Genomic DNA, 15883 nt, shown 5'->3' on the forward strand with positions numbered 1-15883 from the left:
ATATGTAGGTAGAAGCAACTGATACAAGTTCATTGCTTACCATCCCTGAGTGCAACAGAAGTCATTCTGGACGATACAGTATTACAGCAAAGAACAAAGCAGGACAAAAAACTGTTCATGTCCGAGTCAATGTGCTTGGTATGGCTTACACATATTAAAATAATAACAACCTAGGTTTTAGTCTTACTTTTCTACACACCTATGTAAAATTGTTTCTGTTGTGCTTTTACCTTAACAGATGTTCCAGGTCCACCAAAGGACCTTAAAGTAAGTGATATCACACGAGGTAGTTGTAGACTTTCATGGAAGATGCCAGATGATGATGGTGGAGATAGAATCAGAGGCTATGTTATAGAGAAAAGAAATATTGATGGGAAGGCCTGGACTACAGTCAATGCAAACTGTGCAAGTACTTCCTTTGTTGTACCTGATCTCATAACTGGCCAAGAGTATTTCTTCCGTGTACGTGCAGAAAACCGTTTTGGTGTTGGTCCTCCTGCAGAAACCATCCAACGAACAACAGCCAGAGATCCAATCCGTAAGTGAAATCAAAGTCAAACAAATTCTTTAAAACCACATAGTACTGTAGAGAACATTTATTCATGTTTCTGTTTTGTTTGTGAAGATCCTCCTGATCCACCTATTAAACTAAGGATTGGCCTTGTTACGAAGAACACAGTGAGCTTGACATGGAAACCACCAAAGAATGATGGAGGAGCTCCTGTTACACATTATACTGTTGAATGTCTTCATTGGGATCGTACTGGAGAAGTGAAAGAGACCTGGAAGCAATGTAACAGACGTGATGTGGAAGAAACAAAGTTTACTGTTGAGGATCTTGTAGAGGGTGGAGAATATGAATTCAGAGTGAAAGCTGTAAATATAGCGGGTCCTAGTAGGCCTTCAGCCACCGTTGGCCCACTTGTTGTCAAAGACCAGACATGTAAGCATTATCTGATATCAAAATACAAGTTCCTTTTTAAAATTTTTAAGTATTTTTGTATGTTAATTTTTTCAACGTTTCATTTTAGGCCCACCATCTATTGAACTCAAAGAATTTATGGAGGTTGAAGAAGGAACAGATGTTAATATTGTGGCCAAGATAAAGGGTGTGCCCTTCCCAACATTAACATGGCTAAAAGCTTCTCCAAAGAAACCAGATGACAAAGCACCAGTGGTCTATGATCAACATGTCAACAAAATTATTGAGGAAGATACTTGTACTTTATTGCTTCAACAGTCTTGCAGAAAAGATACAGGCTTATATACCATAACAGCTGTAAATGATCTGGGAACAGCTTCAAAGGAGATGAGACTAAATGTTCTGGGTAGGTATCAAGAAGTCTTACAAGTTGCATAAATTGATAGCATTCATGTAATACTTTATTTTAATAACATTTCACTTCATTCTCCTTTATAAATGTGTATCTTTTAGGTCGTCCTGGACCTCCAGTGGGACCTATTAAATTTGAATCCATTGCAGCTGATAAAATGACAATATCATGGCTTCCTCCATTAGATGATGGTGGTTCTAAGATTACGAACTATGTTATAGAGAAAAAAGAACCAAACAGAAAGACATGGTTGTCTGTTACTAATGAGCCTAAAGAATGCATATTTACTGTTCCCAAGTTGATGGAAGGCCATGAATATGTGTTCCGCATTATGGCACAAAACAAATATGGTATTGGAGAACCTTTGGACAGTGAACCAGAAACAGCACGAAATCTTTTCAGTAAGTAGTAATAATTTTCTCCCCCTTTGTTATATATTAAAATACAATCCCAAGCTTTTTTAAGGTTCAAATATATGAATAAGTGTTTATCTGATAAGATTCAGGTCATTTCATTGCATTTGAGACATTATTGGACCAATTTCCTGCCTTCTGTTTTGAAAGAGAAATGAGACACAGTAGCTCTGATGTGGAAAGAATATTAGGTTGGTAGTAGAAAATAGTTCTTAAAACACAGAATCATAGAATAATGAAGGTTGGAAAAGACCAGTAAGATCAACAAGTCCAACCATTCACTCTACAGCCCATAACTACTAAATCACCCACTATGGCACCTCATCTACCCATCTTTTGAACACCTCCGGGGATGGTGCCTCTACCACCTCCCTGGGCGGCCTGTTCCAATGTTTGACCCCTCTCTCTGTGAAGAAATTTTTTCTAATATCCAACTTGAGCAGTCCCTGGTGGAGCTTGAGCGCGTTTACTCTTGCTCTGTTTCTGGTCACCAGAGAGAAGAGGCCAACATCTCTCTCACTATAACCTCCTTTCAGGTAGTTGTAGAGAGCAATGAGGCCTCTCTTTGGCCTTTGCTTCTCCAAGCTGAACAGCCCCAGTTACCTCAGTCTGTCCTCACAAGACCTGTTTTCCAGACCCCTAATCAGCCTAGTTGCCCTTCTCTGCAGCCTCTCCAGCACCTCAGTGTCCTTTCAATACTGAGGTGCCCAAAACTGCACACAGTACTCAAGGTGCAGCCTCATCAAGGCTGAGTGGACGGGTAAAATCACCTCCCTGGTCCTGCTCATCACACTATTCCTGATGCAGGTCAGGATGGAGTTGGCCTTCTTGGCCACCTGGGCACACTGCTGGCTCATGTTCAGCTGGCTGTCAGTCAACACCCCGAGGTCCCTCTCTGCTGGGCAGCTCTCCAGCCACTTCTCCCCAAGCCTACAGCACTGCTGGGAGTTATTGTGGCTGATGTGCAGGACCTGACATTTGGCCCTGTTGAAACTCATGCAATTGGCCTTGACCCATCAATAGAGTTTGTCTAGATCCCTCTATAGAGTCTCCCTACCCTCAAGCAGATAGACACTCCCATCCAGCTTAGTGTCATCTGCAGATTTACTGAACGTCATTCTATCCCCTCATCCAACATTAGGTTGGGCACTGAAATGATATACTCATCCAGGAAGGTGAGAAGAACTCATTTTTACTATTGTTTGAAGGAAAGACAATTTATGTTTCACAGAAGCGTGTATCTGAATAGGGATGGGAAGATGAATGGGAGTAGTCTCATGCAGATAGGTGCACCTAATGCAATTGTGACCATGTGAGTGCATATCTTTGTTTTGCACTCTATCTCCATCTTGCTTTAGCTTTTTTATTATTATTATTTTGACAAGCTTTGTGTGAATTTTCCCCTCTAGCTGTTCCCGGACCTTGTGATAAGCCAACAGTGAGCAGTATAACACGTGACTCAATGACTGTAAACTGGGAAGAACCAGAACATGATGGTGGCTCTCCTATTACTGGTTACTGGTTGGAGCGCAAAGAGACTTCTGGAAAGAGGTGGACCAGGGTTAACCGTGATCCTATCAAACCCATGACACTGGGTGTTTCATACAAAGTTACAGGTCTTATTGAAGGCTCTGAATATCAGTTCCGAGTTTCAGCTATCAATGCTGCTGGTGTTGGTCCACCAAGCATGCCATCTGATCCAGCAATTGCTAGAGATCCTATTGGTAAATATTTTAGATTCCTATTTCTGAATTTGCAAATATTCAAATAAGAACATGGAATGTATTGTTATGCTGTATTGGTGTGATGTTATTTTTCAGCCCCACCTGGACCTCCTATTCCAAAAGTTACTGACTGGACAAAGTCTTCTGTAGACTTGGAGTGGAGTCCACCACTAAAAGATGGTGGTTCTAGAGTCACTGGATACATTGTTGAATATAAAGAGGAAGGAAAGGAAGAATGGGAACGGGTAGGTGGAAACGTATTACAGAATCTGTATTTCTTCTCTCTGTGTGTCTATCAAAAGAAATCTCTCAAGAAAAAAATATTTTTTACAAATTTTCACATTTTCTTTTCTAAAAGTTCATTTTTTTGCACTACAGTTGTCTTTATGTTTAAAATATAAGACCAAATGTAAAAGACATCAAATGCCCCTCCAAAATATCAAGTCAACTTTCCTAAACCTAGAATTTAAAAAATTTTGGTAAAGATGTAAGAAAATATGTGTGAAATTTGTGATAAAAAAACAGAAAACAAGAACAAGTTAGAACTGTTAGAAAAGCCTCTCTGATATCAGAGTGTGCCAAATAATTTGCAATTATCATGTCCCTACATTCTCCCATTTTTCTCAATACTGCATTTCTGAAACTTTAACTGATTTGGCCTTGGCTATTTCCTGTACCTCCATAAACACTGGGGTGCATTTAGGTAATGTCTAAATTTCCTGCACTGTTTTCAGATAAACAAGCTTCATACACAGGTTTAAAGAAAACAAATAATTCCTTTTTCTTTTTTCCTTTTTTTTCCCCCTCTCACTTTATGAGCTAATTTTTCCAATAACCCATATAATTCTTCTCAGATCACAGACTATTGTAACTGTTGTAACAGCCATCTCCATTAGAATTTTCAAATAGGTGAATCTTTTCAAAGATGTATGTCTTGTATGTGTGTCCTGTATTTCTTTACACAGATTCTAATTAATTCTGTGTATGCTACATCTACATAGGCTTAAGACCATCTTGTGCTTTTAAATCTGAAACCTCTGATTTAAGATTTGTTTCAAACATCGCAAAGAAATTCATGTTAGCTGACTCTGTGGTATTTTTTTACCAGGTAAAAGATAAAGAAATCAGAGGAACCAAGTTCGTTGTGGCAGGATTAAAAGAAGGATGTTTTTACAAATTTAGAGTTAGAGCTGTGAATGCTGCTGGCATTGGAGAACCTGGAGAAGTTACAGACATTATTGAAATGAAGGACAGAATTGGTATTTTTCATATTTGCATTTACATTTTTAGTACCTCTGAGTCAAAGTGTGAAAAAAATATTCATCTTAATTTTTTTTCACCTTCCACAGTGGCTCCCGACATTAATTTGGATGCAAGTGTCAGGGACAGAATTGTTGTTCATGCTGGGGGAGTAATTCGCATCATAGCATATGTCTCTGGAAAACCACCTCCAACAGTGACTTGGAGCAGAGATGACCAAGCTTTACCAGAAGAAGCCAAAGTTGAAGAAACATCTATTAGTTCTTCTTTGGTCATCAGGAACTGTAAGAGGAGCCATCAGGGTATATACACTCTTCTTGCAAAAAATGATGGTGGAGAGCGGAAGAAGGCTATTATTGTTGATGTGCTAGGTAAATAGCAACTTCAGTCCTTTGCAAACAAGTAAAATTTCATAACATTCAGCATGTATACTTAAATATTCCATTTATTCTTTGGTTTCAGATGTGCCAGGCCCAGTTGGAATGCCATTCCTTACTGAGAACCTAACTAGTGATTCTTGTAAATTGACATGGTTTTCTCCAGAGGATGATGGTGGTTCTCCTATTACCAACTATATAATTGAGAAACGTGAAGCTGATCACAGAGCTTGGACTCCAGTAAGCTACACAGTTACAAGACAGAATGCTACTGTTCAGGGACTCATTGAAGGGAAAGCCTATTTTTTCCGAATTGCAGCTGAGAATATAATTGGCATGGGTCCATTCACAGAGACCACAAAAGAGATTGTCATTAGAGATCCAATAAGTAAGTGTATTTTTGGGTTTGAGTTACTTTCATATGAGAGTAATATGCCAAGAAATGCATTTACCATGTTGGGGTTTTTTTTGTTTGCCCACAGCTGTTCCTGATCGTCCAGAAGACCTGGAAGTAAAAGCAGTTACCAAGAACTCTGTTACACTAACTTGGAACCCTCCAAAATATAATGGAGGCTCAGACATCACCATGTATGTTCTAGAGAGCCGTCTCATTGGAAAAGACAAATTCCATAAAGTTACAAAGGACAAAATGCTTGATAGGAAATACACAGTAGAGGGCTTGAAGGAGGGTGACACCTATGAATATCGTGTGAGTGCATGCAATATTGTGGGGCAAGGCAAACCATCATTTTGCACAAAACCAATTACATGCAAGGATGAACTTGGTATGTACCTTTTTCATATTTCTTTTGAAAACAGTGATTACATTTATTGAATCCTTACTTCTTTCATATTAGTATTGCTGACATTTGTGGGTGTTGTGTTCTTTAATATCATCTTTCAGCTCCTCCAACACTTGACCTTGACTTTAGAGACAAGCTTATTGTTCGGGTTGGTGAAGCTTTCAGCCTGACTGGACGTTACTCAGGCAAGCCTGCACCAAAGGTTACTTGGCTAAAGGATGACACTGTTTTGGAAGAAGATGACCGTACCAAGATCAAGACAACTCCTACAACTCTTTCCTTGGGGATACTAAAATCTGTCCGTGAAGACTCAGGCAAATATTGTGTTACTGTAGAGAACAGTACGGGATCAAGAAAAGGATTTTGTCAAGTTAATGTTGTTGGTAGGTTTTACTGAACAGTATCATATGTCATTTTTAATATTGACTAGAATTCAGTTCATTTCATAAAATGTAAATATTAAAATCTGTTCTTTATTGCAGTAATTTTATTCACTTCATCTTAATGTACACTGTTTGTTAATTTTGAGTAAATAATTACATAATTCTGGCTTAGTTTCTTCATCATAAATAATTTCATGTCTCTACATGCATTTCTACAGTGTCACAACACTGCCAATCAGCAAATACTTTATAAGCATTAAGGATTTAAGTCCAGTGAGTCAAATACAGATTAAAAAGGAATAGCCTTGAGGTCTTGATTCCTTATTAAAACTGTGATACGAAGTTCCTAATTTCATAACATATTTACTGTATTGATACTGTTTAATCTATGTCACTATGTGAAGTTCATATATAACCATGAGTATGCTTTATTTTTACTTGAACAGATCGTCCATCACCTCCAGTAGGCCCAGTTATATTTGATGAAGTTCATAAAGATCATATGATAGTTTCCTGGAAACCTCCATTAGATGATGGAGGCAGTGAAATTACAAATTACATTATTGAGAAGAAGGATGCACACAAAGACCTGTGGATGCCAGTTACATCTGCCACAGTTAAGACAACATGCAAAATTCCTAAGCTGCTTGAAGGAAGAGAATATCAAATTCGAATTTATGCGGAAAATCTATATGGAATAAGTGATCCTCTCATATCTGATGAGATGAAAGCCAAGGACCGTTTCCGTATGTCATGAATTTCTTATCTTACTTTGATACTTTAATCTTTACTCTGTTTGTAGTACTCACAAACTGGTTTTTTTTCCCAGGTGTTCCTGATGCACCTGAGCAACCAGTCATTAAGGATGTTACCAAAGACTCTGCAGTAGTAGTCTGGAAGAAACCATATGATGGAGGCAAGCCAATAACAAACTATATCATAGAAAAGAAGGAAACAATGGCTTCAAGATGGGTCAGAGTTACCAGAGACCCAATTTTTGCCAGTACTCAGTTCAAAGTACCAGACCTCCTTGAAGGCTGTCAATATGAATTCCGTGTTTCTGCAGAAAATGAAATCGGTGTTGGTGATCCTAGTCCACCATCAAAGCCCATTTTTGCTAGAGATCCAATTGGTAAAGTATTAAATACCGTTTCTCAATGAAATTTTAGTGCAGTCATTATTTTAGTTAGAAAAACATTAATAATAATTTCCTTTTTTCCCCATTTCTTTTTTTTTTTTTTTTTTTTCTTTTTTAAACAGCAAAACCAAGTCCACCTATTAATCCAGAAGCAGTAGATAAAACTAAAAATTCAGTTGATTTATCTTGGCAACCACCACGCCATGATGGTAATGGCAAGATAATTGGTTACCTCATTGAGTATCAGAAAGTTGGAGATGAAGAATGGAAAAAAGCCAATCTTACAGCAGATTCATGTCCTGAAACAAAATATAAAGTCACTGGCCTTACTGAGGGTTCGACCTATAAATTCAGGGTTAAGGCAGTCAATGCAGCAGGTGAATCTGAACCAGCCTATGTTCCTGATCCAGTAGAAGTAAAGGACAGACTTGGTGAGTTTAATAAGATCAGAATAAGCTTGTCTAAGAAAATATTTTTTCCTCATTTTCTTAAAATGTATAATTTTGATTCCAGAACCTCCTGAGCTGATACTTGATGCTAATATGGCCCGAGAACAGCATGTAAAAGCTGGAGATACCCTGCGACTTAGTGCTCTTATCAAAGGTGTTCCATTCCCAAAAGTTTCTTGGAAGAAGGAAGATAATGAGGTCTCACCAAAAGCTGATATTGAGGTTACAGGAGTTGGCAGTAAGCTTGAAATTCGTAACACTGTCCATGAAGATGGTGGAATTTACTCCCTGACAGTTGAAAATCCAGCTGGTTCAAAGACTGTTTCAGTAAAAGTTCTTGTCTTAGGTAATCTTTTTTGATGTTAGTTTTGTACTGCATGTTTTTATTCTCTAATTAGAGAATAAGAAGTAAAGGAATGTCTGAAAAAATATTGATGAACCAAGTTATAAGAAATCCACAGTAGAAAAAAGGGCTAAAAATTACAAGGAAATTATTAATTTATTTTAAAATGTGCTGTTTTGTAAAAAATGCTTTAGTCATCAAACAAATAAATTCAATTTCTGTCAATATTAGATAAGCCCGGTCCACCCAGAGATCTGCAAATCAGTGAAGTTAGAAGTGATTCTTGCTACATCACTTGGAAGGAACCAGAAGATGATGGTGGCTCTGTCATTACCAACTATGTGGTGGAAAGAAAAGATGTAGCTTCTGCACAGTGGGTAGCCATCTCATCAACTTCCAAGAAACGCAGTCACATGGCAAAATATCTAATGGAAGGAACTCAGTATCTCTTCCGAGTTGCAGCTGAGAATCTGTTTGGCAGAGGTCCATATGTGGAAACACTCAAGCCCATTAAAGCTATGGATCCACTGCGTAAGTGTTTTTTCAGTAATATATTTTTGTTTGTTCATTTTGTTCTTGGTAATTTTTGATAATACCTTGCTGGTGCTGAGATAAGCATGGCATGCTGCTACCATAAATTGGCCATTCTAGTAACCATCTTGGTTTTGCATTTTAAAAGATCCTCCTGGGCCACCAAAGAACCTGCATCATGTAGATGTTGACAAGAACGAAGTTTCCCTTGCTTGGGATCGACCAGATCGTGATGGTGGTGCGGAGATAACTGGATATTTGGTGGAATATCAAGAAGATGGTGCAGATGAATGGACGAAGTTCCAGACAGTCCCTATGCTAGACTGTGTTGTTACAGGCCTACAAAAAGGAAAAATATACAAATTCCGTGTGAGAGCTCAGAATATTGTTGGTCTTAGCCTTCCAGATACAACTATACCAATTGAGTGTCAAGAAAAACTAGGTAATTTTTAGCTTTTCGTGTTGTTTCATTGATTCTTTCTTTCTTGAAGCATTTCCTCTGAAAAGGTAATTTCTGTATTTCTCTAATTTCAGTACCTCCATCTGTGGATCTAGATGTGAAGTTAATAGAAGGTCTTGTAGTTAAAGCTGGCACCACAGTGAGACTCCCTGCCATTATGAGAGGTGTGCCAGTTCCCACTGCAAAATGGGCTTCTGATGGCATTGAAATTAAACCAGATGGCAAATACAAGATTGAGACTGACAATTATTCAACTGTACTTACCATCAAAGACTGCATAAGAAAAGATACAGGGGAATATCTACTGACAGTATCTAATGCAGCTGGAAGCAAAAGTGTTGCTCTACATCTTACAGTTTTGGATGTTCCTGGCCCACCAACTGGTCCTATTAATATTCTTGAAGTAACACCAGAATATATGGTTATTTCTTGGCGCCCTCCCAAAGATGATGGTGGAAGTCCTATTATAAATTATATTGTTGAGAAACGTCAATCAAAGAAAGAAACTTGGGGAGTGGTTAGCTCTGGGACAAGCCACACAAAAATCAAGGTTCCACGACTGCAGAAAGGCTGTGAATATATTTTCCGTGTTCGGGCAGAAAATAAGATAGGCATCGGAGCACCTCTTGATTCAGAGCCAACAGTTGCTAAACATATGTTTGATCCACCATCCCCACCTGGTAAACCAATTGTTTATGATATTACAGAAAATGCTGCAACTGTGTCTTGGACCCTACCAATATCTGATGGTGGAACTCCAATAACTGGTTATATACTTGAGCGTCGGGAAGCATCGGGTAAATGGGTACGTGTCAATAAGACACCAGTACTTGATATGAAATACAGAGTCACTGGTCTTTTTGAAGGCAATACATATGAATTCAGAGTTTTTGCAGAAAACATGGTGGGCTTAAGCAAACCATCACCAAGCTCTGATCCAATCAAAGCATCACGTCCTATCACTCCTCCTGGACCACCGATAAATCCAAAATTAAAAGACAAAACCAAAGAAACAGCTGATCTTGTGTGGACAAAGCCCCTCAAAGATGGTGGCAGCCCAATTCTGGGATACATTGTGGAATGTCAGAAAACTGGAACTACACAGTGGAATAGGATTAATAAGGATGAACTCATTAGACAGTGTGCTTTCAGGGTACCTGGGTTAATAGAAGGCAATGAATATAAATTCCGCATAAAAGCTGTCAACATTGTGGGAGAAGGAGAACCAAGAGAACTGGCAGAAACTGTACTTGCAAAGGATATCCTTTCTCCTCCAGAAGTAAGCCTAGATGTGACCTGTCGAGACTTAATTACTGTCCGAGTAGGCCAAACAATTCGTATTACTGGTAAAGTAAAAGGCAGGCCAGATCCTGACATAACATGGTCTAAAGACGGCAAAGTGATAGTCCAAGAAAAGAATGTTGAAATAGTCCATGATCTACCCAGTGTTGAACTGCAAGTGAAAGAAGCCAAAAGATCTGATCATGGCAAATATATAATAGCAGCTAAGAACAGCTGTGGACATGCTCAAGCTTTTGCTGTTGTTAATGTACTTGACAGACCTGGACCATGTCAGAACCTGAAAATAAGCTATGTCACAAAAGATTCCTGTATGATTTCTTGGGAGAGTCCAGTGGATAATGGTGGCTCTGAAATCACAAATTACATAGTAGAGTACCGTGAACCAAACCAAAGAGGATGGTCGATTGTCTCCTCTGATGTCACTAAACGATTAGTAAAGGCAAATCTTATAGAGAACCGTGAATACTTTTTCAGAGTTTGTGCAGAGAACAAAATAGGTCCAGGCCCTTGCATTGAGACCAAGACACCCATCCTTGCCATCAATCCCATTGACAAGCCTGGAGAGCCAGAAAATCTCCACATTGCAGAGAAGGGGAAAACATTTGTATATCTCAAATGGAGAAGGCCGGATTATGATGGTGGAAGTCCCAATTTAAGCTATCATGTTGAAAGAAAACTGAAAGATTCAGATGAATGGGAAAGGGTTCACAAGGGCAGCATTAAGGAAACACACTATATGGTAGATAGATGTCTTGAAAATAAGATTTACCAATTTCGAGTTCAAACCAAGAATGAGGCAGGTGAAAGTGACTGGGTAAAAACTGATGAAGTTGTTGTGAAGGAAGACCTGCAAAAACCAGTGATAGACTTAAAGTTGAGCGGGGTGCTAACTGTGAAAGCAGGTGACACTGCTAGAATTGAGGCTGGTGTCAGAGGAAAACCACAGCCTGAAGTTGTATGGACAAAAGACAAAGATGCCACAGATCTAACAAAGTCTCCAAGAGTCACTATTGAAACAACTTCTGACACATCAAAACTTGTTCTCACAAAATCAAGGCGTACTGATGGTGGAAAATATGTGATTACTGCAACTAACACAGCTGGTAGTTTTGTAGCATATGCTACTGTTGTTGTCTTGGATAAACCAGGCCCTGTGAGAAATCTGAAAGTCACTGACATTTCAAGTGATAGATGTACTGTTACTTGGGACCCTCCAGAAGATGATGGTGGTTGTGAAATACAGAACTACATTCTAGAAAAATGTGAAAGTAAGCGTATGGTTTGGTCTACATACTCTTCTGCTGTCCTAACAAACTATGCAAATGTGACACGCCTTATTGAAGGTAATGAATATATCTTTAGAGTTCGTGCAGAGAATAAAATGGGCACTGGTCCACCAACAGAAACACACCCAATTATTGCAAAAACAAAATATGATAGACCCGGCCGCCCTGACCCTCCAGATGTCACAAGAGTTAGCAAAGAAGAAATGACTGTAGTTTGGAATCCACCAGAATATGATGGCGGGAAATCAATTACAGGCTATATTCTAGAGAGGAAAGAGAAACGATCACTAAGATGGGTCCCTGTTACAAAGACTGCAATTCCAGAGAGACGCAAGAAGGTTACTAATCTCATCCCTGGTCATGAGTATCAGTTCCGTGTCAGCGCTGAAAATGAAGTTGGACTTGGGGAACCAAGCTTGCCATCAAGACCTGTAGTAGCAAAAGACCCAATAGGTATTACACTGCTGTGTTCTGTTCTTTTTTGTTATAATTTTAATATTAAAGATGGGTAAATTACACAACTAGTTTCTTATCTGTAATTTTATTGTCTTTCAGAACCACCTGGTCCTCCCACAAACTTGAGAGTGGTTGATAGCACAAAGAATTCCATAACCCTTGGCTGGGGAAAACCAGTTTATGATGGTGGTGCTCCAGTTATTGGATATGTTGTGGAAATAAGGCCAAAAGTTGAGGGTGCTGATCCTGAAGCAGGATGGAAACGATGCAATGTTGCTGCCCAAGTTATTCATACAGAATTTACAGCCACAAGCCTGGATGAGAACCAGCTGTATGAGTTCCGAGTTTCTGCCCAAAACCAGGTTGGCCTTGGCCGACCAGCTGAACTGAAAGAAGCTGTGTCTCCCAAAGAAATACTTGGTGAGTTTTCCCATCCTCTTTAAGAGTATTTATATACAATCTTTATTTGTTCTGATTTTACTTCATTTCACATGCTAAAATTTGCATTTTGTCTTTCAGAACCTCCTGAGATTGAGTTGGATGCAAGCATGAGAAAATTGGTTACAGTCAGGGCAGGATGCCCCATTAGGCTCTTTGCCATTGTTAGAGGTCGCCCAGCACCAAAAGTCACCTGGAGGAGAATGGGTATTGACAATGTTATCAGAAAAGGACAAGTTGATCTGGTCGACACTATGGCCTTCTGTGTCATCCCTGATTCAACACGTGATGACTCAGGCAAATACTCACTGACACTTGTTAATGCAGCTGGAGAAAAGGCTGTATTTGTGAACGTCAGAGTTTTGGGTAAGTAATGAAAGAAATACCTGTGGACAATTTTTTAACTATACTGGGTGTCCACTGAAGGAATTTTTATGTCCCCCAAGTGCAGCAGTTTTTGGGCACAACTGTATCAGCTAACACTAGCTCCCTCAGTATAAGAAGCTGTTAGCCCCCTTAAATTTTAACTTATTAAATTTTAACTTATTAATTTTAATTTATTAACTAGCATAAATTGAAATTTCTTTATAGATACTCCTGGACCAGTGTCAGACTTCAAGGTTTCAGATGTCACCAAGATGTCATGCCATCTTTCATGGGCACCTCCAGAGAATGATGGTGGTAGCCCAGTGACTCATTACATCCTGCAGAAACGTGAGGCTGACAGGAAGACCTGGGGGACAGTCACCGCAGAACTAAAGAAAACGAGTTTCCAAATAGCTAACCTTGTACCCGGGAATGAATATTTCTTTAGAGTAACAGCAGTAAATGAATATGGTTCAGGTGTTCCAAGTGACATACCGAAACCAGTTCTAGCCACAGATCCCATAAGTAAGTATACCTGTATGCACATTTTATGGTTTTGATTTTTTTCTAATTTTAATAAGATTTGTGGGGTTTGAAAGTTGATGGTTTTAAATTGGACAATGCTACTAACTACTCAACGATAAACATAAATATTTCTGTTTCAGTTTCTATCAAATAATATAATCTGTGAGTATAGTACCTTTGCAATTATAAGAACTTTAGTCTTTTCCATATTGTCCTTTTTGAGTTAGCATGGATAACATCCAGTTATTCAAGAAGTACTCAATAATCAGGAAATCCTAGAAATTCAGTGTTTAATATGTTTTTTTTTTTCCTCAAAGGTGAACCTGATCCACCAAAAAAACTTGAAGTTACTGAAATTACAAAGAATAGTGCTACTTTAGGCTGGCTACCACCGCTGCGTGATGGAGGCTCTAAAGTTGATGGGTATATTGTTAGCTACAAAGAAGATGACCAACCAGAGGATTCCTGGACAGAATACTCAGTTGTTAAAGATCTCTCCATTGTTGTAGCTGGTCTGAAAGAGGGAAAGAAGTACAAGTTTAGAGTAGCAGCTAGAAATGCTGTAGGAGTAAGTTTGCCAAGGGAAGCTGAAGGAGTCTTTGAAATTAAAGAACAACTCAGTAAGTGCACAATTTAAATACTACCTCTGTTGCAAAACACTGTTTCAATAATGACATGAGCAAGAATACTAGTTCTTTGAGTGAGTCCCAGAAAGACATATGCTTTATAAAATCATCTAGAGGATTGTGGTAGACTTTACTGAATATTTTAACAGGTCAGAAAGGATGAGAGTTGGCCACCCAACTCAGTATTATTAAAGACTTACGCAGCTGTGGTTTCAGCTAGAACCAGATGATAGGAACTAAGGAGAACTAATAAATATCACCAATGAACTTAGAATAAAAAAGAGTCAGAGTGGTAGTTTGAGAGGTAAATGGGGCCAAAAGTGGGATCTGTTTTAAGATAAGAGAAAACAAGTTGTTGAGCATGAGGCAGGCAGAATATATTGGCCTACTTAAGGTGGTAGGGTCCCTGAGGACCAAGTATCCAAAGGCAGAAAGAAAAGCATAACAAATGTAATGCTCGGTTTCTTTTGGAATAAATCTTTTGTGCAATTTTGTGAATTTTGTGCAAAATAAGAAGTAGAAAAGAGATTGTACTTGAAGAATACTTCAAGAGTACAAAAATATTGACATTAGAACTAGATTTATTTCAGTGAGAACTTCAGTCTGTCTTTTCTCCTCCTTCATGTTTGCCTTATAGAAAACAATAAGTGAGCCAATTACAAGTTTCAGATGCAAAGAGGAAGTATGTATCAGGCATTAGAAATTCACAAGTCTCTACATAAACATGTTAGCAGGCAATCCAGATTCAAAATATTCTCTTATAAACTATATAGGAATATAGAAGTGAGAGTGGAATGGATACTGCCCACTGCAGAATCTCTAGTTGTCCTTAAGAGGAAACTAAATTAGAAATTATCAAGTCGTTCCTAGTGGTGATTCCCCTTAAGAAAGAAGAATGATAATATAAGAAAAAGTAAATTAATATGTCACAGAAGATTAATATAATTCTGTCTGTAATTTTTTTTTCAGTCCCACCTAAGATCCTGATGCCTGATCATGTTCACATTAAAGCTGGAAAGAAAGTGAGAATTGAAGCTCATGTATATGGGAAGCCTCAGCCAGTCTGTAAATGGCTGAAAGGAGATCAAGATGTAGTTACATCCAGTCGTCTTGCTGTACATAAAGCAGAAAAGTCTTCTGTTCTCATCATTAAGGATGTGACTAGAAAGGATTCTGATTTTTACACTCTTACTGCAGAAAATAGCTCTGGTACTGACAGCCAGAAAATCAGAGTTATAGTCATGGGTATGTTCCACTTGATTATTTTTAAATTCAACTTTATACAATACCAGTTTTAGAATACTCCAGTGGTTGCCCCTTTATTTCATCTTTTTTCTTAATATATTTTTTTATGCAGATAAACCAGGCCCACCACAGCCTCCATTTGATATTTCTGAAATAGATGCTGATGCTTGTACTCTCTCATGGCATATACCTCTTGAAGATGGTGGCAGCAACATTACAAACTATGTAGTTGAGAAATGTGATGTAAGCCGAGGAGACTGGGTAACAGCTTTAGCTTCTGTGACAAAGACAACCTGCAGAATTGGAAAACTAATTACTGGGGAAGAGTACATGTTCCGTGTTCGTGCTGAAAATCGTTTTGGGATCTCTGAGCCGCTTAATTCTGGCAAGATGATAGCAAGGTTCCCATTTGGTACGTCAGTTT

General features: G+C 38.6%; 1 protein-coding gene across 3 annotated transcripts in view; it reads left to right on the top strand.

The window, feature by feature from the left end:
• Positions 1–15883, top strand: part of TTN (titin) — a 237288-nt gene that overhangs the window by 168739 nt on the left and 52666 nt on the right. For all 3 annotated transcript variants that reach the window (XM_071747224.1, XM_071747225.1, XM_071747226.1), the window contains 25 exons: positions 9–138; positions 239–538; positions 626–943; positions 1032–1328; positions 1436–1735; positions 3157–3471; positions 3568–3716; positions 4580–4730; positions 4821–5102; positions 5194–5496; positions 5591–5893; positions 6013–6294; positions 6741–7040; positions 7124–7426; positions 7555–7863; positions 7946–8227; positions 8456–8755; positions 8904–9197; positions 9290–12256; positions 12359–12679; positions 12779–13063; positions 13289–13588; positions 13906–14208; positions 15184–15459; positions 15572–15871. In XM_071747224.1, coding sequence (XP_071603325.1) covers positions 9–138; positions 239–538; positions 626–943; positions 1032–1328; positions 1436–1735; positions 3157–3471; positions 3568–3716; positions 4580–4730; positions 4821–5102; positions 5194–5496; positions 5591–5893; positions 6013–6294; positions 6741–7040; positions 7124–7426; positions 7555–7863; positions 7946–8227; positions 8456–8755; positions 8904–9197; positions 9290–12256; positions 12359–12679; positions 12779–13063; positions 13289–13588; positions 13906–14208; positions 15184–15459; positions 15572–15871 — 9670 coding nt within the window. The remainder of the gene's footprint in view (positions 1–8; positions 139–238; positions 539–625; positions 944–1031; positions 1329–1435; positions 1736–3156; positions 3472–3567; positions 3717–4579; positions 4731–4820; positions 5103–5193; positions 5497–5590; positions 5894–6012; positions 6295–6740; positions 7041–7123; positions 7427–7554; positions 7864–7945; positions 8228–8455; positions 8756–8903; positions 9198–9289; positions 12257–12358; positions 12680–12778; positions 13064–13288; positions 13589–13905; positions 14209–15183; positions 15460–15571; positions 15872–15883) is intronic.

Source organism: Heliangelus exortis, chromosome 6 (assembly GCF_036169615.1).
Source record: "Heliangelus exortis chromosome 6, bHelExo1.hap1, whole genome shotgun sequence".
Classification (NCBI taxonomy): domain Eukaryota; kingdom Metazoa; phylum Chordata; class Aves; order Apodiformes; family Trochilidae; genus Heliangelus; species Heliangelus exortis.